This window comes from Microcaecilia unicolor, chromosome 14 (genome assembly GCF_901765095.1).
Source record: "Microcaecilia unicolor chromosome 14, aMicUni1.1, whole genome shotgun sequence".
Lineage (NCBI taxonomy): Eukaryota > Metazoa > Chordata > Amphibia > Gymnophiona > Siphonopidae > Microcaecilia > Microcaecilia unicolor.
The window spans coordinates 13188151-13212480 of NC_044044.1; the positions used below are offsets into that span (position 1 = coordinate 13188151).

Consider the following 24330-nt stretch of genomic DNA (forward strand, 5'->3'; position numbering starts at 1 on the left):
AGTCTATGGATTGATCAGCTTGATGATAGGGAATAAACATTACATCTAATTATAGCTAAGTATTTAATGGAGGAGTACGGGAAGGAGTTAACTCAAAACTGTACTGCCTGTGATTATTTAAGAAAAAAGAAGGTCCTTCTAATTATGTGTTAATAGAAGATATATACTATTTCAAGCTTACATTGCAGGCTTTTACGCTGATGGCCTCTTTTACAAAGCTGCGCTGATTCTCGGTGCGGCAAATGAGTGAAAGTCTATTCAGTTCCTATGGGCTTCCTCTCATTTGCTGTGTGGGAATCGCTAGCGTGGCTTTGTAAAAGAAGCCATGAATTTCTTAGGTCTTCTTTGAATAACGTGGAAAGAAAGGTCTTCAATATTTTTCTTTTATTTGGATAAACATGTTACTCAAGAAATGTTTCTTCAGTACGGGTAAAAGTACGTATGTTGAACAGTGCACATACTTCTACCAACAGGGAAGAGAAGACATGGTTAAGTGGGAGGCGGGGCTGGTGGTTCGGAAGCGGGTATAGTGCTGGGCAGACTTATACGATCTGTGCCAGGGCTGGTGGTTGGGAGGCAGGAATAATGCTGGGCAGACCTATACGGTCTGTACCAGGGCTGGTGGTTGGGAGGCGGGGATAATGCTGGGCAGACTTATATGGTCTGTGCCCTGAAGAGGACAGGTACAAATCAAGGTAGGGTATACACAAAAAGTAGTACATATGAGTTTATCTTGTTGGGCAGACTGGATGGACCATGCAGGTCTGCCGTCATCTACTATGTTACTATGAAATCAGAACTCATGTTTCTTTTTGTTCATACTGAGGCCTGTAATGCATGCACAAAGTACATAACTACTCTGTACTTGTGGTATGCATGCAAGGAAGATCTGAAATGCCTTCCTGATGTTACAACGTAGAGAAGTAGCCTAATGTTAGTGTGGCGGTCTGTAAACCAGGGGAACTAGGTTCAATTCCTACTGCAGCTCTTTGTGCCTCTGGGCAAGCCACTCAATATACATTTATAATATTACCTATATAAATTATCTCAATTATTCAGTTCTTGAGCCTACAAAAAACAGCACACTACTCAATGTCTGCAAAAATACAAATGACAATGATGTAAAGCGAAAGCTACATACCTGTAGAAGGTATTCTCCGAGGACAGCAGGCTGATTGTTCTCACTGTCACTGATGGGTGACGTCCACAGCAGCCCTTTCAATTGGAGATCTTCTCTAGCAAAGACGTTTGCTAGCCCTCGCGCGCACACACACCGCGCATGCGCGATAGTCTTCCCGCCCGAATGCGCCCGTGTTTGTTAGTCCAGTACAAAGCAAAGACAGACAAGGGAAGATACAACTTCAAAGGGGAGGCGGGGGGGTTGGTGAGAACAATCAGCCTGCTGTCCTCGGAGAATACAGTCTACAGGTATGTAGCTTTCGCTTTCTCAGAAAACAAGCAGGCTGCTTGTTCTCACTGATGGGTTATCCCTAGCCCCCAGGCTCACTCAAAACAACAAACATGGTCAATTGGGCCTCGCAACGGCGAGGACATAACTGAGATTGACCTAACAAACTAACAGAGTGCAGCCTGGCGAGCCCAAAGCCACATTCTGACGGCCTCCTGACACAGGGGGCGAGATCCGGTGCCCCCCTGCTTGTTTATGTAGTACATGGCAACCTGACTGTCTGAATTTGAATAATTTGATGGGACAGCCAATCTCTGAAGGCCTTTACAGTGTTCCAGACCGCACGTAACTCCAGGAGGTTGATCTGTCTACCTTTCTCCTGAAGGGACCAACTTCCTTGGGTGTGAAGCCCATCGACATGAGCTCCCCACCCCAGGAGAGACGCATCCGTTGTCAGCACCTTTTGAGGCTGAGGAATTTGGAAAGGATGTCCCAGAGTCAAATTGGACCGGATTGTCCACCAATGGAGGGACTGAAGAAAACTCGTGGACAGCAGGACTACGTCCTCTAGGTCCCCAGCAGCTTGGTACCACTGAGACGCTAGGGTGCATTGAGCTGATCTCATGTGGAGGCGGGCCATGGGAGTCACATGCATTGTGGAGGCCATGTGGCCAAGCAATCTCAACATCTGCAGAGCTGTGATCTGCTGAGACGCTCGTACCCAAGAAACAAAGGACGAAAGATTGTCGGCCCTCGCTTCCGGGAGGTAGGCACGAGCTGTCTGAGAATCCAGCAGAGCCCCTATGAAATCAAGTTTCTGAACAGGAAGAAGGTGGGACTTTGGATAATTTATCACAAACCCTAGTAGCTCCAGGAGTCGAATAGTCATCTGCATGGACTGTAGAGCTCCTGCCTCGGAGGTGTTCTTCACCAGCCAATCGTCGAGGTAAGGGAACACGTGCACTCCCAGTCTGCGCCACTACTACAGCCAGGCACTTTGTGAACACCCCGTGCGCAGAGGCAAGACCAAAGGGTAGCACAGTACTGAAAGTGCCGTGTTCCCAGACGGAATCAAAGATACTGTCTGTGGGCTGGCAGTATCGGGATATGAGTGTAAGCATCCTTTAAGTCCAGAGAGCATAGCAAATCATTTTCCTAAATCATGGGAAGAAGGGTGGCTAGGGAAAGCATCCTGAACTTTTCTCGGACCAGATATTTGTTCAGGGCCCTTAGGTCTAGGATGGGACGCATCCCCCCCGTTTTCTTTTCCACAAGGAAGTACCTGGAATAGAATCCCAGCCCTTCCTGCCCCGGTGGCACGGGCTCAACCGCATTGGCGCTGAGAAGGGCAGAGAGGCGCCATTTTGAAGTAATGTAGAAATTTGTTGACAAATCTTCAATACATCTCTAAGCACTCCGTTCCTGAAGAAGCCACGTTTCTAGGCGAAACGGGTCCCCGTAGAACGGACAGTGATGAGTGCCCGAGTCTCAACACATTCAAAAGCTAAGTGCTACTTTTTTTGATGTGTAGTTGGGACATTTTTTGAAATAGTATTATAAAATTCAAAAATTTAAAAAATTTATTGAAAGAAATTCATTGTTTGAGGTGATCAATAATTCTTTTGACCCCTTTTTGAAATGGAGTTTTTCAGCCCAATGATCGAACTGTAGTGTGTGTTACAAGTCATTACAAGATTATCTTTAACCACACTCAAAACCTTCAGGCGATTTGCCTATGGTTTCTGAGGGCTTTTCTCCAAATAAACACTGATTAACCTTTCAGTTAGAGCAGTTTTTTGGTATTAAGTTCCTCTGCAAGTACCTGCTTGTGCTGGAAGCTGAAGGATTGAGCTCCCGGTGGGCAATTTGGAGGCTTGGAAACCAAATTGAGGGAGTATCCTAGCCGGACTATTTGAAGAACCCACTGGTCGGAGGTTATGAGAGACCACCTTTGGTGAAAAAATTTTAACCTCCCCCCGACCGGCAGATCGTCCGGCACAGATACTTTGATTTCGGCTATGCTCTGCTGGAGCCAGTCAAAAGCCCATCCCTTGCTTCTGCTGGGGAGCTGCAGGGGCCTGCTGAGTCGCACGCTGTTGACGAGAACGAGCGCGCTGGGGCTTGGCCTGGGCAGCAGGCTGGCGAGAGGGAGGATTGTACCTACGCCTATTAGAAGAATAGGTAACAGTCCTTCTTCCGCCATAAAAACGTCTACCAGTTGAGATAGATGCTGAAGGCGCCCAGCGGGAGAATTTGTCGAATTTGGTGTCCCGCTGGTGGAGCTGCTCTACCACCCGTTTGACTTTTTCACCAAAAATATTATCCCCCTCCCCCCGGCAAAGAGAATTCGCAATCCGCTGCTGAATCCTATTTTCCAGGTCGGAGGCATGCAGCCATGAGAGTCTGCGCATCACCACACTTTGAGCAGCGGCCCTGGACACGACATCAAAAGTGTCATAAACACCCCTGGCCAGGAATTTACGACACGCCTTCAGCTGCCTGACCACCTGCTGAAAAGGCTTGGCTTGCTCAGAAGTGAGCTTATCCACCAAGTCCGCCAACTGCCGCACACTGTTCCGCATATGAATGCTCGTGTAGAGCTGGTAAGATTGGATTTTGGCTACGAGCATTGAGGAATGATAGGCCTTCCTCCCAAAAGAATCCAAGGTTTTAGAGTCTCTGCCCAGGGGTGCCGAAGCATACTCTCTAGAACTCTTGATCTTCTTAAGGGCCAGATCCACAACCCCAGAGTCGTGAAGCAACTGAGTCCGCATCAACTCAAGGTCCCCATGGATCCGATACTGGGACTCGATCTTGGGAATGTGGGGATTAGTTAGCGGCTTCGCCCAGTTCTCCAGCAGTGTCTTCTTGAAGACATGATGCATGGGTACTGTGGACGATTCCTTAGGTGGTGAAGGATAGTCCAAAAGCTCACATACATTTCAGCCCTTGGCTCATCCTCCATAACCACAGGGAAGGGAATTGCCATAGACATTTCCCGGACAAAGGCCGCAAAAGATGGACTCTCGGGAGGAGAAAGCTGTCTTTCAGGGGAGGGAGTGGGATCAGAAGGAAGACCGTCAGACTCCTCATCTGAGAAATATCTGACGTCTTCCTCTGCCTCCCAAGAGGCCTCACCATCGGTATCGGACACCAGTTCATGGACTTCTGTTCGAAGCCGTGCCCGTCTCGACTCCGTAGACACATGGCCACTGTGGGAACGTCGAGAAGTAGACTCCCGCATCTGACGCGGGCACCACAAGCGGTACCGGCATCGGAGACCTCAAGACAGGCAAGGGGCCAACCATCGCCTCACTCGACGGCACCGGCGGCGCAAGTAACCCCGGTACCGGAGAAGGGCGCAACAGCTCCTCCAGGATACCTGGAAGGATGGCCCGGAGGCTCTCGCTTAGAGCGGCTGTCGAGGAAGGCTGGGAGTCCGGTACAGGCGACGAACTCAGAATCTGTTCGGGGAACGGAGGTGGTACCGGGCTGTCCAGGGTAGAGCGCATCGACACCTCCTGAATGGAGGGTGAGCGGTCCTCCCGGGGTCGATGCCTAGTGGGTGCAGACTCCCTCGGCGACCCAGAGCTCTCGGTACCACGTCGGGAAGGTGACCGGTGCCGATGCTTCTTTGCTTTCACACGAAGCATGTCACCGGAACCTCCCGGTACCGACGAGGACGTTGAATCCAAGCACCTCTTCCTCGGGGCCGGGTCCGAAGGTCGATCCCAGGGGGGCTGTACCGCATGAGCCCTTGCGGCAGGGGGAGACCTACTCGAGGGCTCACCGCCACCAGCAGGGGAATGGACAGCCCTCACCTGCACTCCTGACAAAGAGGCACCCTCTGACGACATCAGAACCAACGATGATCTCGGTACCGCAGACGCTGGAGCACCGGTTGATGACCTCGGTACCGCAGACGTCGATGCACCGGCCGATGACCTCGATACTGTGACCGTCGAAACACCAGGCAAGGCCCCGAACAAAACGTTCCACTGGGCCAATCTCGCCACCTGAGTTCTCTTTTTCAACAGAGAGTACAGGCCTGAGGACGGTGCCCAGCCCTCAGACACTGAAGGCATGGAGCGTGCCTATCAATGAGCGAGATAGTCCGGTTGCACTGGGTGCACTTTTTAAAGCCGCTGGGAGACTTCGATGACATGGGTGGAGAAATCACGCCAGCGAAGTCAAAATCCGCGATGATGGCAAAGGGCACCAAAAATAAGGGGAAAAACCTGTACGGGCGGCCAATAGGGCCGCTTTTGAAAGCAAAAGGAAACTTGACGGGGAAAAACAAACTCGAAAATGAAGGATTTTTTTTTTTTTTAAAACACGCGGTTACCTTTTTGAAATAAAAAGAAGACTTCCGAAGCGGAAGAACGCGGCAAAAGTGCGAGGGTCTCCTCAGGGCACAGAACGACGAAAAACACAGCCGTCCCGAGCGCGGAAAAAAGAAGACTAACGAACACGAGTGAGTTCGGGCGGGAAGACGGTCGCGCATGCGCGGTGTGCGAGGGCTAGCAAACGTCTTTGCTAGAGAAGATCTCCGATTGAAGGGGCTGCCGTGGACGTCACCCATTAGCGACATCAGAGAGAACAAGCAGCCTGCTTGTCCTCGGAGAATAACAGCATACAAATGAAAATGTAAAGCTGCTCAGCTGTATGTCCCCAGACATAGGTAGCTTCACCCAGTGGAACGTGGGCTGAAGAAATGTAAAAAAAAGCTCTATGAGCTATGTAAAGCAGCTAGGGCCATCCCAACCATTAGGTAGGGCTAGGTGGTAACATAGGGCAACAGTTTCTAGAAGTCAGAAAAAGAGCAGCTGAAGGCAAAGCAAAACAACAGATCCTAAGAACCATGAATGTATACTTTTACCTGCAAGAAAGGTACCTTTCTTATGCAAGATTGAAAGGCATATTCCATAGTCTATGCTGACAATTTGCTTTTATGAAGGCAAGTTGACAATCTTTTTTTTTTTTTTTAACCACACACAATTCCAAGATACCCCAATGTAGGCAGTCAGGTTTTTGTCTTGATCATGTCTAGTCACTAATAAAGTTATGTTGTTCACCATACTAGTCATCCTGCTCTTCTTTGGGACCCAGGGTTTACCTTTGGTCCTAGCATTTGTTCCCCTCTGGTAGAGTCCTTCCTCTTGTGTTTCCTTCCTAGGGACCCCAGCCTCAGGTAATCTGACCTCAGTGTTTGGAGGAGTTTGGATGAGGATGTCCTAGTGCACTATCCTCATTTCTTGAAATTGCTGGAAGCCTTCTGCTTCTGGAATATCACAATAAAAAACAGCTGCTGCAAAATCAAATGGTCCACTGAAAAAAACCCCCACTGAACTGTTCTACTCAATGTGCTAGTGCAGTCAACTTTGCAAAAGCTTAAGGAAACTTCAAAAATGACTGAAAACCCATTCAAAAGATGTCTAAGAAAAGGAGACGTGAAACTGAGGTGACCTAAAACAAAAGTTACTTTTTAAGTATTCATGACTTCATGAAAAGCTCTGTCAGCAAATGAACTGAGGTGGCCCTGTACAATGACACTAGCACACAATACACTGTACATGCATGGTGCACTACTCTAGAAAGAGCTTAAAGCTTTGTTTACATTTCTCCAGCCCAAGCTAGGACAGCTATTATTACCCATTACTGAACCCATTCTGTTCATCCTCAGAGCACAAGATATAACAGAAAGGAGATGTTGCACCAGATATAAAAAAGAGAAAAATAATTGTGTGTGCACCTTATGCACCTCACCTCCCTCCATATTACCACTGCATGCAAAGACCTACCCAAAATGCTGGGGTCTGCGTGCAGCACCACTGGCCGTTTCTTCACCTTCCCTACTTGACTCCCATCAAACAGCGGTTGCTTCGAGGTGTGGTTCGCCTGAAACATGGACTGGAGACTGCTGGGGCTGATCCATGAGGATTCCTGCAACACAGGACACCTTTCACACTTAGGTAATTTGTCTAATTGTCACTGTTACTCAGCTGTGGTGGTCATGGGCAGAGAGGATTTCTAGTTCCATAATTCTCATGAACCCAGCTGGCTAAAAGTATCCCTGGCTAAAAGCAGAACAAACTTTATATCTCCTCCCCTTTATGAAAAGGGTGTTCTGCTTTTAGCCAGAGGTATAACCACAGGTGGGAATGGGTCCATTCACTTTCTCCTCGGGTCCACCCAAAAGCAACCGGTTCTCACAGGGGGAGACCAGTGGCCAGCAGAACAAAATTCCAGCCACTGTAAACACCGGTTTTCTGCAGACTGCTGGACTCGGAGGGTTCCCCCTCCTCTGCCACCATGATGCACCGGACTGACCAAAGATCTGCAGCGATGATGTCAAGATTAGAATCAGTGTGGGGCCTTTCCACTGTGTACACAGACTGCTCTGCTGCCCCCTAGGCCACAGGCTTTTGTGGGGGCAGGATACTGTGAAGTCTTCAGTACACATGCAGCTGGGAGGTTTCACACTGCCTTCTGATCTTCATACTGCCGCTGCAGGTCTTAGGATGGTTCAGTGTCAACACAACTGAAGAGTAGGTGGGACCACTGGGAAGGAAGCTGCTGCAGGGATCAGGGAGATCTGGATGAATGATATGAAGGGGGGGGGGGGGGAATAAGGACACAGAGAAAGATAGGGAAATAAAACAGGATCAGCTGGACTGAATATTGGAGGAGAGAGATAGGATATAGAGAGGAGGGGAGAGGTGCAGAACAAGTGGGAGACTAAGGACAGGGACACAGAGGGCAGATGGAAAGAAGAAATGTCAAATGGACAAGAGATACTGGAAAGAATTAACATACAAGAGGAACAAAGAAACCAGAGACTGGGACAACATAATTAGAAAAAGTTAAGTTACATCACCTTTAGCAGTGTTCTCCGAGGACAGCAGGATGAATATTCTCACTGTTGAGTGACGTAACAGAGCCCGGCATGAGAAATGATTCCCAGTATCCTTTCAAGAAGTGATTGGAAGTGGCTCAATACAACTACTACTAGAATTTCACTCCAAGGGCAAGTGAGCAGGGCAGTGAAAATATTCATCCTGCTGTTATCAGAGAACACCTGCTACAGGTGAATAGCTTTGGTTTCTCCAAGAATAAGGAGGATGCAATAGTCTCACTGATGGAAATCCTTAGCTACCAGGTTGTCTTTATAAAAATAAAAAAAAGTGGGGGGGATGCAACTGAGGCCTGCAACAGGCAAGACCTGTACTGAGACTAAATATCAACATTTTTTAAAAAATATACACAGCCTTAAACAGAAGACAAATGGGCTGGGGCTAGAGTTTGATTCCAGAACCCAAATGCACTTTTAAGAACTCTCTGACCCCAAGCTATATGTCGCATCAGGTGTCTTGTACTAGGCAGAACTGAGATGTGAATGTGTGGACAGAAGTCTACACTGCTGCTCTACACATCTTCATTGAGGCTGACCTCAAGTGGGCTACTGACACAGCTACAGCCCTGACATTGAGAACTGTGACATGGACCCTCCAGAGTCAGACCATCTTGGGCATAAGTAAAGGAGATGCAATTGGCCAGCCAATTCAAGAGAGTTAATTTACTGATGGTGGCCCTCATCCTGTTTGGGTCAAAACAAACAGAAGTTGGTGGACTTTAGTTCGCTCCAGATAGGCAGCAAAGGATCTCTTGCAGTCTAGAGTGTGCAGTGCACATTCATCTTGATGGATATGTGGCTTTGGGAAGGACGCTGGCACCATCTCTGGCCATCTTCAAATCTAGACTAAAAGCACCTTTTTGATGCTGCTTTTAACCCTTACTCATTTGTTTTATCATTCCCACATCCCTTATCTGTCCTGTCTGCCCTAATTAGATTGTAAGCTCTGTCAAGCAGGGACTGTCTTCATGTTCAAGTGTACAGCGCTGCGTATGTCTAGTAGCGCTATAGAAATAAGTAGTAGTAAAACAACTGTCTGGTTAAGGTGGAACTTTGACACTACCATAGAAAGGAACATAAAATGTATGCACGAAACAACTCTGCTTGCTTACCTTGCAAGCCGAGGTGACCGCCATCGAGTGACAGGTATTGAGTGGCTCAAAGAGGGTTATCATCAGTGGGTAAGGACAACATTGAGATCCCATGACACTGTTGGGGGCTTGATGGGAGCTTTTAGTAGAAGTCCCCAACTAAAGGCTGAGCAGAGATGGGTCTGCCCTCTACACAATTAAAAGCAGCTCCATACTGAGAGTTCACGGGGCTGGTCTTCAGGCTGTACTCTAACCAGCATAGAAGGTAATCAAGTAATTTTTGTGCCGAGCAGGAAAAAGGATCTTACGCCTTGCCCCTCAAACCAGATGGCAAACCTCTTTCATTTGAATCCGTAAGATCTCCCAGTGGAATCTCTCCTGGAAGGAAAAGGAACTGAGACAACCCTTCCAGCAAATCTAGGAAGTCCACGTCAAACCTCTCAACATCCAAGCTATGAGAGCTAGGGACTGGAGATTGGGATGAAAGAGGGACCTGTAGAATTTACAATCATCAACCTCAAAAAACTTCTACAATATTATTCTGTATATCTCAAGGGATGTCATAACTTGCCAACTACAAAAAAGTGGAGGAAAAAAAAAAAAAAGACTTCAGAGTAAACTGAAAACACATCTACTTGTAAGGCGAAGCCTTCATAAATGTAGGAGGTTCCTCAATCATTTGTCATTAAAAAAAACTCCACTTAACTTGAAAATATAATAAAATGACAAAAAAAAAATCCCTTTAAAGATACAGAATATAGCATAAGCTTTAGAAAGTATGTAAAAATACTTTGTCCATCAGTGTAAACTCAGTACTTAACTTGGAAGATATAGTCTGTCCTCACTACTGACCAAAATCCATTCCATAAATCCCGACAGGGGTTCCTTGGCCATTTTAAGAGTGCCATGGTTGGAAATTTTTTTGTGATTGCTATAATTTTGCTATCTTGGATAAAAATTGAGAGCCTTTTCCTCTAATGCAGCTTACAATGGTGAAGCAGGGAACCCCTGTTGTATTCTGTACCTTTAAAAGGATTTTTTTGTTATTTTGTTCTATTTTCAAGTTAAAGTAGAGTTTTTTTAATGACTAATGTTTATGAGGAACCTCCTACGTTTATGAAGGCTTCGCCTTACAAATGTGTGTTTCCAGTTTACTCTGAAGTCTTTTTCTCCACTTTTTTGTAGTTGGCAAGTTATATGACATCCCTTGAGATACAGAATAATATTGTAGAAGTTTTTTTGAGGTTGATGAGACGGACCCCATGTTCTGAGGGTCAGAAAGCAATCCTGTTTCAGTGGATCTTTGGACGCTAGCTCCAGAAGTGGGGATCAGATCTGCCATAGCTAATTGAGTTCCCTGATCCTGCGCGAGTTTCAGGAGAGTTTTTGCTCTGAGAGGTGTTGGAGTATACATATACAGAAGACTCTTCCCCAACCAAGGAGAAAGGCACTCGGGGCTAGTCTGCTGTGTACTCAATCTGGAGCAGAACAGAGGGACTTGTCAAGTTGAGTGGCAAAGAGGTCTATCAAGGGTGTGCTCCATTCTTGAAAGAAATTCTGGGCAATGACCATGTTTAAACACAACTCTCATGTGGTTGGAGGACCTGACTCAGTCTGTTTACCTGATTATTCTACCCCGTCAGGTAAGTGGCTCTGAGCACCATCCAATGGAAGATGGCCCATGTCCACACTGACTGCTTCCTGACACAAGAGGTATAAACCTATGCCATCTGCTTAATGATATAGTACATTACAACCTGCTTGTCCTGTGTGGGTCAGAATAACTTGGCTTGCTAGCTGCTCTCTGAAAGCCTTTAGAATGTTCCAAATATATCTTAGTTCTAGGAGATTCATTTGTTAGTGTCTCTTCTGAGCAGACCATTGACTTTGGGTGTAGAGCCCATCCACTGACACCCTCCCCCACCCCAGGTTGGATGCATATGTCATAATAGTCTTGTGGTGTTGAGGAACTTGGAATGGCAATCCCTTGTTCAAATTGCTGTAAATCAGCCATCAAGATAGCGACTTCTTCAGAGGAGCTTTGACACTGATTACATCCTGAAGGTTTCCAATGGATGGAGTCTAATCAGCCTGCTCCAAAACGAGGTGTGCCATGGACAGTGGAGGCCATGTGGCCTAACAGGCTCAACATTTGCCAAGCTGATAACTACTGAATTTAGCACACTTCCTGGACCACCGAGGTTGAGAGTCTCTACTCTCTGCGGTGCAAGGAAAGCACTCACTTGTGTCATGTCTAGCAGGGGATCTGATGAATTCCAATTGCTGGAATAGACCAAGTTGGGACTTGGGGAAATTTATGACAAACTCTAGTAGCTCCAGGACCTAAATGTTTCTGTGCATTGATTCTTTTGCACCTTCCTCTGAAGTGCTCTTGACCAGACAATTGTCTAGGTATGGAGACTTCTGCACCCCTCGCAACATCTGCACAGAGACATTGCGACTACAGCTTTTCATCTGGCTGAAAACCCTGAGTGCCGACATGAAACTGAAGGGCAATATGTAACCCTGGTAGTGGTGTTTCACTACTCAGAACCTGATATTTCCTATGATTGGGATGTATCTGTATGTGGTTATATGCATCTTTTAAGTACGGAGAACATAACCAGTTTCATTTTGAATCATGGGGAATATGGTACCCAGAAAAACCATCCTGAACTTTTGTTTTGCTAGATACTTATTCATACTTTAGATGAAGGACTGCGCTCATACACTTCTGAGTGAAACAGAGTTCCAGGAAAAATTATCTACCCCCTTCTGGATGGGTGAGACACGGAAAATGACCCAGAGCATCTTTCTTGCTAAAACTGGAGTTTTAGTTTAGTAATACTATCTTCTTCAGTAATCCCCTTTTCCTTATTCACCACCTCCTGGGTTTGTCATCTGCTCACTTCCTTCAGCGTTGGTGCTGCTCTGACAATTCCTGCACACTCATCTTTCTTGGTCAAACAAGGCTTTGTTTCTCTTGCAACCCCTTAAGCTCCGCTCCTTGTGGAGAGATTTTTTTTTTTAGTTTTTAAAAAATTTGTATTTATAATTTTATGAAAGTACTAATCAAGTAAACACCTTTTGGTATACAATAGAAATCAGAAAATTGACAAAATGCAACATCAAAGTCATAAAAGAATTTAACATCACCCACATATAAGGAAAATATATCAGAGAATAAGAAAAAGAAAAGAAAAAAAGGAAAAACTTTAGAAAGGTACTCCAAACAAAGCCATTTCTTCAGTCGCTCAAAACAGTGAGCGTACGGAATCACACATCATTAATCCCTCTCTGGATTCTAGAAAGTCCTCCAATTATTCTGAATCAAAAAAACTGAAAGTTTGCCCTCTAGCACAATATAACATGAACAAGGAAATCGGAGCACAAAAGTTGGCTCCCACGGCTTGCACTCTAAGGCCATGAAGGTCTAGCGTCTCATCTGTGTGTGTCTAGCTAGATTAGGAAAAATTCTTATTTTAGATCCCATAAACATCCAGTCTCAAAACATTATTGCGGTCACGTTCCAAGGCAAAAGTCACTACCAAAAGTTCTCTACATTATTACTTCCAAAGAGGACTGCAGAAAGGCAGTCAAATTCATATTGCCTCAACACTGAGCCTGTGCCTAGGGAGTAGACTGGGCTCTGGTAATTGGAAGCAATGATTCTGGAGGAAGCTTCAGAATATCCACCATATATTTCTTAAACATATCCAATGGCTAAACAAGTTAAGGACCTCAAATTATACCATCTGGTCTGATTTTCCAGGTACTCCAGACACCTATATGTAAAATTTCTTTCTTTAACAGAGGCCACCTCAAAACCTTCCACAGTCTGAACTCTAGACTTCAAGGCATCTAAATCGTAGAGATGCTGGCCAGTCACTTGTGCCTGAGCCAAAACCGCTTCAGAAATAAGTGCAATAACCTTAGTGTTCTACTTAGTTGACACATGTAAAGATGAATGCATACTGCTGCTGATAGCTTCCAAGGTCACCACGGCTGGTCTCTCAAATCCCTGCTTATTTAAGCCCAGGGTAGCCTGGTTCCTTGGCCTTGTGCAGGTTACTTAGTTTCCTGGCCAAGAACCCAGACAGAACCTACAAATGATGGTCTCCTTCATAGGTCAGGATCAAAGTTCCATCAAGCAGTCCCCTTTGCAGCCCAGTTCCCACCTCAGCATGTTGGGACACCATGGACAAACACTGTTTCGCTGGAAAGCTACTCCCTGGTTGAGGGGGAGTCATGCACTCCACAGGGCTCAAAGCCCTGCTTGAACTGCCGACCGAGGCCTCTGCTGCGGGTATGGGTGAAGAGGAAATTGGCGATGGAGCGGTAAGCACTCGAAAGTGCTCCAGTGTTGTCTGCTGTGTCAATGACATCGAAGAGGTGGCAGGGGAAGCCCTCAGATTTTGGCTCTTATCTTCCCCATTACAGCCCAAAAAGGTCCCGACAGACAGAACAAAACCGTGGAGCAAACAGAACACCAGTGGCATGACCTCTCAAGACAGCACCATCTTGGATCTACCCTCTGGAGGGATTTATTTCTTGATTCCATTTTTCAAAAAACGAGCTATGGACGTAATCTACTTAGATTTCAGCAAAGCTTTTGACATGGTTCCCCACAGGAGGCTCTTAAATAAACTGGATGGGCTGAAGATAGGACCCGAAGTGGTGAACTGGATTAGGAACTGGTTGACGGACAGACGCCAGAGGGTGGTGGTGAATGGAATTCGCTCGGAGGAGGGAAAGGTGAGTAGTGGAGTGCCTCAAGGATCGGTGCCAAGGCCGATTCTGTTCAATATATTTGTGAGTGACATTGCCGAAGGGTTAGAAGGTAAAGTTTGCCTATTTGCGGATGATACTAAGATATGTAACAGAGTGGACACCCCGGAGGGAGTGCAAAACATGAAAAAGGACCTACGGAGAAATGCAAAGTGATGCATTTAGGGAGTAGAAATCCACGGGAGACGTATGTGTTAGGCGGTGAGAGTCTGATAGGTACAGATGGGGAGAGGGATCTTGGGGTGATAGTATCTGAGGATTTGAAGGCGACGAAACAGTGTGACAAGGCGGTGGCCGTAGCGAGAAGATTGCTAGGCTGTATAGAGAGAGGTGTGATCAGCAGAAGAAAGGAAGTGTTGATGCCCCTGTACAAGTTATTGGTGAGGCCCCACCTGGAGTATTGTGTTCAGTTTTGGAGGCCGTACCTTGCGAAGGATGTTAAAAAAATGGAAGCGGTGCAAAGAAAAGCTACGAGAATGGTATGGGATTTGCGTTCCAAGACGTATGAGAAGAGACTTGCTGACCTGAACGTGTATACCCTGGAGGAAAGGAGGAACAGGGGTGATATGATACAGATGTTCAAATACTTGAAAGGTATTAATCCGCAAACAAATCTTTTCCGGAGATGAGAAGGCGATAGAACGAGAGGACATGAAATGAGACTGAAGGGGGGCAGACTCAGGAAAGATGTCAGGAAGTATTTTTTCACGGAGAGGGCGGTGGATGCTTGGAATGCCCTCCTGTGGGAGGTGGTGGAGATGAAAACTAACGGAATTCTAACATGCATGAGATATGCATAAAGGAATCCTGTGCAGTAGGAATGGATCCTCAGAAGCTTAGCCGAAATTGGGTGGCAGAACAGGTGGGGGAAGAGGGGTTGGTGGTTGGGAGGCGGGGATAGTGCTGGTCAGACTTATACGGTCTGTGCCCTGAAAAGGACAGGTACAAATCAAGGTAAGGTATACACAAAAAGTAGCACATGTGAGTTTATCTTGTTGGGCAGACTGGATGGACCGTGCAGGTCTTTTTCTGCCGTCATCTACTATGTTACTATCTCATTTTCTGTACCTTTTTGTGCTGTTTATAAAAACATGTCTTCTCTTTCTCCTCATCTGCCATATTAACCTTTAAAGCTATGTCATTATACTGGGCCCTTAACTAACTAACTCATATGCTAATTTTAGTTTATGCCTTCCAGTTCACTCACTGATCTCACTCATTTTAGTCAAACTTAGCTCATATTGTGTTTTCTCTAGCAGTGACCTGTGCTTCACAGGGATCGATGACTATGCAATATGTTGGGCAAATGCCAAGAAGCATCGGAGTCCCTTAGCATCAATGAAGACGACAGCAAATCCTCTCTCACCTTTAGGAATGGATTGGAGGATGCTCGACCCTAAGTCGCTACTGACATGATGTCAAAGGTGGAGACCTTTCAAATGTTGATGTGGTCCCAGTGTCCAATGCAGCTCCCAGAGAACTGGATTGAACTTCTCGGCACCAAAAGTCCATTTGTGCTGTTTCTCTCAAACCTTGATCCGTCTCCTTGACATCTATAAATAGAGCTTACAAGAAGAGGGATCTTGATTGGGCACCAGGCACCAATTTTGGGTGACAGACATGGTGCTGTTACACCTGGAGTACTTCTTAAAACCACTTGGCGCTTTATGGGACATTAGAAAAACAGCCAAAGTGAAATCAAACATCTTGATTGTGAAAACTGAACCCCAGAGGCACAAGGGGAGCTAATGGTCCATGAAAAATCAAATTAAAAACTGTGCCAAAACCCTGACTAGGAGAAATAAGGTGGTGGGAAAAGATAGATCTGTGCAAAAAACTTACACAGGTAGCAAAAACACTGATCTGCAATGGATAACGTTCTTGAGATGCAAATGGTATGAGACAAAAAAAAAAAAAAATTACATCCTCACTGTTCTATGGAAAAATAAAGTCTCATATAACAGCAGCAGGTGGGAAGGTGTGCGTATGCATGGTGAGCAACTTCCAAACGCTTCTAGACAGGACACTGGGGAGTGTTTCTTGTGCTGCACTTTGTTGGACATCATCACCTATCAGTGAGAATATTACATCCTGCTTGTCCCTTAAAAGAAATAAAATGACCAGACAATAAAGGTAGAAAAAAAGAATTTTATTTTCTATTTAGTTATTGGAATGTATTGGTTTTTGGATGTACCCAACTCAGTAACTCCCACTGCTATTTGTAAAAAAGGGGAATGGTTGTTGGCTACGCAATGGAACCACATTGGAAGCGTTGAAAATTTATGGGGGGGAAAAGCCTCAAAGGTGCCTGGATCGAAACGACCTCACAAGCAACAATCGATCCTGGTGACCAATCACTCGGTTTTAAGAGGATCCATTCCTCATCATAGGCAAAAAAAAAAAAAAAAAAACCCACCCCAAAGGTTCAAGTGAAAAATTGAAAAAAAACGTTGTGGCAACTATTAGGATGAAAGATCATTCAAGAAGCTAAGTACATTGCTGAATATTGTTTCTTTGAATTGTGTATTAGTTGACAGACACGGAGCAGCAACCTATACCACGATACAGACATTAATGATTGAGGTTAAAGAGTTAGGACATATAAGAGAGGTTCACGGTACTTTACCTCTTGGTTTCTCCATTTTTTAAAATTTTTCACTTGAACCTTTGGGGTGTTTTTTTTTGCCTATGATGAAGAATGGATCCTCTTAAGACCGAGTGACTGGTCACCAGGATCGACTGTTGCTTGTGAGGTCGTTTCGATCCAGGCACCTTGAGGCTTTTTCCCCCCATAAATTTCCAACGCTTCCAATGTGGTTCCATTGCGTAGCCAACAACCATTCCCCTTTTTTACAAATAGCAGTGGGAGTTTTTGAGTTGGGTATATGTTATTTAGTGGCAACTCCCACCACCACTATTTATTGGTTTTTGGATGTACAGAGCCAGTATGTTTATAAAGACAATTTGCGCTCCTTTACAGCTCCTTATGTGCATATTGTGAAACCCCAGCATTTTTTGAACAAGTTTATTTCAATTACACATCAAGTTTGTTTTATTCTTTCTATTTGTTCACTGTATTCACGTCTTTTTTGGACAAATGGCTTCCTTTGCATTTGACTTTACAGAGAAATATGAGGATATTCCCATTATAAACGTAAGAATAGCTATACTGAACCAGATCAATGGTCCATCTAGCCCAGTATCCTGCTTCCAGGAGTGGTCAATCCAGGTCACAGGTACCTGACAGAAATCCAAATAGTAGCATCATTCCATGCTACCAATAAAACCAGTGGGTCCCCCCATATCGATCTTAATAACAGACTATGGACTTTTCCTCCAGGAACTTGTCCAAACCTTTTTTAAACCCAGCTACGCTAAACGACGTTACCACATTCTCCAGAAATGAGTTTGAGAGCTTAATTTTTTGAGTGAAAAAATATTTCCTCCTATTTGTTTTAAAAGTATTTCCATGCAATTTTATTGAGTGTCCCCTGGTATTTGTACTTTTTGAATGAATGAAAAATCTACTCACTTCCACCCGCTCCACACCACTAAGGATTTTGTAAACCTCAATCATATCCCCCCCCCCCAGCCGTCTGTTTTCCAAGCTGAAGAGCCCTAACCTCTTTAGCCTTTCCTCATGTGTGAGCAGTTTCATCCCCAATATCATTTTGGTCGCTCTTCTTGGAACCTTTTTTAATTCCGCTATATCCATTGTGAAATACGGTGACCAGAATAGAACTCAATACTCAAGGTGAGGCTGCACCATGGAGCGGATACAGTGCCATTATATTTTTGGTCTTATTTTGCATCAATCTCCTAATAATTCCTAGCATCCTGTTTGCTTTTTTTGGCCGCCACTACACACTGGGCAGAAGATTTCAGCATATTGTCTATGACGACACCTAGATCTTTTTCTCGACTGCCGACTCCTAAAGTGGACCCTAGCATTAGATAACTATGATTTGGAATATTCTTCCCAATGTGCATCACTTTGCATTTGTCTACATTAAATTTACATTAAATGCCCAGTCTTTCCAATTAGTCTTCCAGCAATTTATCACAATCCGCATGCGCTTTGACAACTTTGTATTGTTTCTGCAAATTTAATCACCTCACTCGGCATTCTGATTTCAGATCATTTATAAATATGTTAATCAGCACCAGTCCCAGTACAGATCCCTGTGGCACCCAACTATTCACCCTCCTCTATTGAGAAAAATGGCCATTTAACCCTACTTTCTGTTTTCTGTCCAATAACCAATTCTTATTCCACAGGACATTGCCTCCTATCTCATGACTCCTTAATTTTCTCAGGAGTCTCTCATGAGGTACTTTGTCAAAACGTTCTGAAAATCTAGATACACTACATCAACTGACTCACCTTTAACATGTTTATTCATGCCTTCAAAAAAATGAAGCAAATTGGTGAGGTAATACCTCCCTTGGCTGAACCCATGCCGACTCGGTCCCATTAAATCATGTTTGTCTATGACTTCTGTAATTTTATTCTTTATAATAGTTTCTAGTATTTTGCCCAGCACTGGAGTCAGACTTACAGGTCTGTAATTTCTCATCACATTGGCCACCCTCCAGTTTTCAGGTTCTACTGAATTTTAATGACAAGTTACAGATCACTAGATCAGCAATGCCATGTTTGAGTTCAATATCCTGGGGTGTATACCATCCGGTCCAGGTGATTTATCACTCTAATGTCAATTTGGCTCAGTATGTCTTCCAAGTTCACCAAGATTTCTTTTAGTTCCTCCGTATCGTCACCCCTGAAAACCATTTCTGGCATAGGTAAGATCTCTTCCGTAAAGCGATCTACTTATAACATCTTCTCCCATAAAGACCATAGCAAAGAATGCATTCAATCTCTCCGTTATGGCCTTGCCTCCCTGAGTGCTCCTTTTGCTCCTTCCTGATCTAATGATTCCCCAGATTCCCTCGTAGGCTTCCTTGCTTCTGATATAGCTGAAAAAAGTGTTACTTCGCGGCAAGTTTTTCTTCATATTCTCTTTAAGCCTTCTTTATCTGGCTTGACAGTGATTAAGTTGCTTCTTTTCTTCATTTGGATCCTTTTTCCATTTCTTGAAGGATGTTCTTTTGGCTCTAAGCAGCTCTTTCACCTCACCTTTTAACCATGCTGGTTGTCATTTGTTCTTTTTTTCCACCTTTATTAATATGTATAATACATCTAGTCTGGGCTTCCACAATGGTATTTTAAACAACGTCCAAGACTGATTTAAAGTCCTAACCTTTGCTGTTTTCAGCTTCTTTTTAACCATTTTCCTCTTTTTGTCAGTCGCCCTTTCGAAAATTAAAAGCTGCTACAGTAGATTTCCTTAGTGACTTCACTCTATACATCAGCTCAAATTTGATCATGTTAAGATCACCGTTTCCCAAATCCAACACCATTATCTCTAATATACCCGCATTCCGCTAAGGATTAGATCCAAAACAGCTCCCTCCTCTCATTGGTTCCTGGACCAGTTGCTCCAAGAAGCAGTCATTACATCTAGAAATGTTACCTCCCTAGCACTCCCTGATGTAACATTTATCCAGTCAATATTAGGATAATTGAAATCACTATTATAATGTTGCCCAGTTTGCCAGCTTTCCTAATTTCTGTAAACCTATTTTCATCTGTTTGTTCTGTCCTGACGGATGGTGCTACAGCCCTACCAGTATATTCCTTCCCTTCAAACCTGGAATTTCTATCCATAAAGATTCCAGGCTGCTGTTTCACGTAAAATGTTTATTTTGTTTGATTCAATTTCCTCTAATATACAGGGCAACCCCCCTCCACTCCAATTTGATCCACCGTATCATTGCCTTATAATCTGTGTCCTGCTAACAGAGTGTCCCATTGATTGTCTTCTTTCCACCAGATCTCTGAAATGCCTATTATATCTACCTCTTCATTTAGTGCTATATACTCCAATTCTCCTATCTTAGTCTTAAGGCTTCTAGCATTTGCATTAGACACTTCAAATTGTCTTTTTTCCCTGCATCTACAGGCTGCTTTGAAGTTAATGGGGATAATTTGCATCCTTTACTCCGTTCTCCCATTGAACACTCCTGGCTTTCTTTCAACATTATTAAAACTATTGGGATTCTCCAAAAGATCCTGTTTCATTAGTATCCTTCAAGGATACTCTACTCTGAGTCATGTGCTCCTGGGCTACTCCCCCCCCCCCCCCCCCCCCCATTCTTAGTTTAAAATCTGCTCTCTCTCCTTTTTAAATGTTAGCACCAGCAGCCTTGTTCCATTCTGGTTAAGGTGGAGCCCATCCTTTTGGAACAGGATTCTCCTTCCCCAGAATGTTGCTCATTTCCTAACAAATATAAATCTTTTATCCCTGCACCACCGTTTCAACCACGCATTAAGACGAGTTCTGCCTGCCTCTTGGGTCCTGCGTGTGGAATGGGGAGCATTTCTGAAAATGCTATCCTGGAGAATCTGGATTTCAGCTTTCTACCTAGAAGCCTAAGTTTTCAGAACTTCCCTCCCACAATTTTCTACATCATTAGTACCCACATGCACCAAGGGAGCCAGCTCCTCCCCAGCACCATCTAAAATCTTATCTAGGTGATGCGCGAGGTCCGCTACCTTTGCAACAGGCCTCACATCCACCAGCAACCCAGCTATCTACATGTCTAATAATCTACAACAGCCATCTTAACCCTTCCCTCCTGGGCAGAAGCTCCTGGAGACACATCGGTGCGAGAGGATACTGCTTTGGGATGGTCCTGGCTACAGGATTACTTCCAACTTCATCAGGGTGATGCTCTCCTTTTAGGAGACCTCTCTCCTCCAAGGCAGCACAGGGGCTGCCAGACTGGAGGTGAGAGTTCTCTACAATGTCCTTGTTCGGCTCCTCTATTAACCTTTCTGTCCTCCCTCAGCTCCTCCAAGTCTGCTACTTTAGCCTCAAGAGAATGGATTCGTTCTCAGAGCTAGGAGCTCTTTACATCAAGCACACAAATAAAACCTCTCACCAATTGGGAGATTATCATACATGTGACACAATGCAAAAGACAGGATAGCATCTCTCTCATTACTCGACTGCTGTCTGCATCTTAGTATTATAGAGTTATATAAGTACATAAGTAGTGCCATACTGGGAAAGACCAAAGGTCCATCTAGCCCAGCATCCTGTCACCGACAGTGGCCAATCCAGGTCAAGGGCACCTGGCACGCTCCCCAAACGTAAAAACATTCCAGACAAGTTGTACCTAAAAATGAGGAATTTTTCCAGTCCATTTAATAGCGGTCTATGGACTTGTCCTTTAGGAATCTATCTAACCCCTTTTTAAACTCCGTCAAGCTAACCGCCCGTACCACGTTCTCCGGCAATGAATTCCAGAGTCTAATTACACGTTGGGTGAAGAAAAATTTTCTCCGATTCGTTTTAAATTTACCACACTGTAGCTTCAACTCATGCCCTCTAGTCCTAGTATTTTTGGATAGCGTGAACAGTCGCTTCACATCCACCCGTTCCATTCCACTCATTATTTTATACACTTCTATCATATCTCCCCTCAGCCGTCTCTTCTCCAAGCTGAAAAGTTTAATTAAAACTTAAGGTACTATGGATTATTAGATTAATATAAAAATACTTTGAAATCTCTCCTTGTTACTCTAATTAGAATATTTGACTATAAATGGAGAGAGATGTGCTAAGGGTGGGGGTGAGAACTGGGGAGAGGGGTTGGGAATGAAGTCAGAACTAGGCCCTGCTGTGCCCTCTAGAGGCTCTATGTTAATGCTGGGGCAGAAAGTTCAAGTTTTAAAACTGTGGGGGAAAGGGTAGAGAGACTAGTTAATACATTTTCTTTTTAAATTCTGTCTTTCAATAACCTACAATTCCTCTTTTAAACTCAAACTTTGGAAATTACCAAAGCACAAAGCAAAATAATATCCTCTTCTCTCAGAACTTTAATTCACTCTATATTAATGTTTAGCCTTGGCTTAGTGATATGGGAACAGTTCCAGCAGTCAGAGTTCAGCTTTCCATATTTGAAATTTAATGTTGATATTCTGGCACCCAAAAGGGGATCCTGAAGATCCCCTCCAGATCCATGGGGACCTCTCCTGGCCTGCCTTCCCTGGCTCTGCAGCTGTGTGCACTCCATGCTTTTTTCCTCTTTTTGCAGTTCTGGGCGGCTGGCACTCCTCTCAGTGTGCAGCTGAGGTTGGGTGCACAGCTCCCCAGCTAGTGATGACAGAGATGTGGACAGGAGCTAAGGACCATACAGAGGTAGCACTGCAGCCCTGAGGCAGGAAGGAAGATTCAGCTGTGTAGGACAAGAGCGAGGATCTAGGGCCTTGCTGTCACACCAAACGGCAAACCTCCTCCATTTAAAAGAGTAACACCTCTTTGTGGAATCTTTTCTGGAAGCAAGCAAGACTCGGGAGACACCCTCAGAGAGACCCATGGAGGCGAAGTCTACGCTCTCAACATCCAGGCCATGAGAGCCAGAGACTGGATATTGGGACGCAGAAGTGCCCTCTCGTTCTGAATGATGAGGGTTGCAAAACACTCCAATCTCCACGGTTCTTCGGAGGACAACTCCAGAAGAAGGGGGAACCAGATCTGGCTCAGCCAGAAGACAGCAATCAATCACGGTACCACGATCCTGCTTGAGTTTCAGCAAAGTCTTCCCTACCAAGGGTATGGGAGGAAACGCATACAGCAGGCCCCTCCCCCAATAAAAGAGAAAGGCATCTGACGTCAGTCTGCCGTGGGCCTGAAGTCTGGAACAGAACTGAGGAACCTTGTGATTGAGCTGAGTGGCAAAAAGATCCACCAAAGTGGTGCCCCACACTTGGAAGATCTTGTGTACTACTCTCAAGCTGAGACACCAGTTGTGAGGTTGCATGATCCTGCTCAACCTGTCGGCCAGACTGTTTACGCCTGCCAGATACGTGGCTTAGAGAAACATGCCATGCTGGCGAGCCCAAAGCCACATCCTGATGGCTTCCTGACAAAGGGGTCAAGGTCCGGTGCCCCCTGCTTGTTGATGTAGTACATAGCAACCTGATTGTCTGTCTGAATTTGAATAATCTGATAGAACAGCTGATCTCTGAAAGCCTTTAGCGCGTTCCAGACCGCTCTCAACTCCAGGAGATTGATCTGAAAACCTGTTTCCTGGAGGGACCAACATCCTTGGGTGTGGAGCCCATCGACATGAGCTCCCCACCCTAGGAGAGACGCATCCGTAGTCAGCACTTTTTGCAGCTGAGGAATTTGAAAGGGACGTCCCAAGGTCAAATTGGAGCGAATTGTCCACCAATGTAGGGATTTGAGAAAAACTGTGGACAGCTGGATCACGTCCTCTAGACTTCTCGCAGCTTAGTACCACTGGGAAGTTAGAGTCCATTGAGCTGATCTTATGTGAAGACGGGCCATGGGAGTCACATGAACTGTGGAGGCCATGAGGCCGAGCAATCTCAACATCTGCCAAGCTGTGATCTGCTGAGACGCTCTTACCCAGGAAACAAGAGACAGAAGATTGTCTGCCCTTGCCTCGGGGAGGTAGGCATGAGCTGTCTGGGAGTCCAGCAGAGCTCCTATGAATTCTAGTCTTTGAACTGGAAGAAGGTGGGACTTTGGATAATTTATCACAAACCCTAGTAGCTCCAGGAGTCGAATAGTCATTTGCATGGACTGTACAGCTCCTGCCTCCGAGGTGTTCTTCACCAGCCAATCGTAGAGATAAGGGAACACGTGCACTCCCAGTCTGCGTAGGGACGCCGCCACTACTGCCAGGCATTTTGTAAACACTCTGGGCGCAGAGGCAAGACCAAAGGGTAGCAACACAATACTGAAAATGCCGTGTTCCCAGACGGAATCGAAGATACTGTCTGTGAGCTGGCAGAATCGGGATGTGAGTATAAGCATCCTTTAAGTCCAGAGAGCATAGCCAATCTTTTTTCTGAATCATGGGAAGAAGGGTGCCCAGGGAAAGCAGCCTGAACTTTTCTCGGACCAGATATTTGTTCAGGGCCCTTAGGTCTAGGATGGGACGCATCCCCCCCGTTTTCTTTTCCACAAGGAAGTACCTGGAATAGAATCCCAGCCCTTCCTGCCCCGGTGGCACGGGCTCGACCGCATTGGCGC

General features: G+C 45.3%; 1 protein-coding gene across 6 annotated transcripts in view; it reads right to left on the minus strand.

Annotated features, from left to right (window-relative positions):
- GIGYF1 (GRB10 interacting GYF protein 1) overlaps positions 1-24330 on the minus strand; it is a 316678-nt gene that overhangs the window by 8872 nt on the left and 283476 nt on the right. For 5 of the 6 annotated variants that reach the window (XM_030186350.1, XM_030186348.1, XM_030186347.1 and 2 more), the window contains exon 24: positions 7210-7351. In XM_030186350.1, coding sequence (XP_030042210.1) covers positions 7210-7351 — 142 coding nt within the window. Of the gene's footprint in view, positions 1-7209; positions 7368-24330 lie in introns of all 6 variants that reach the window. The other variant, XR_003939962.1, reaches the window with a different exon arrangement.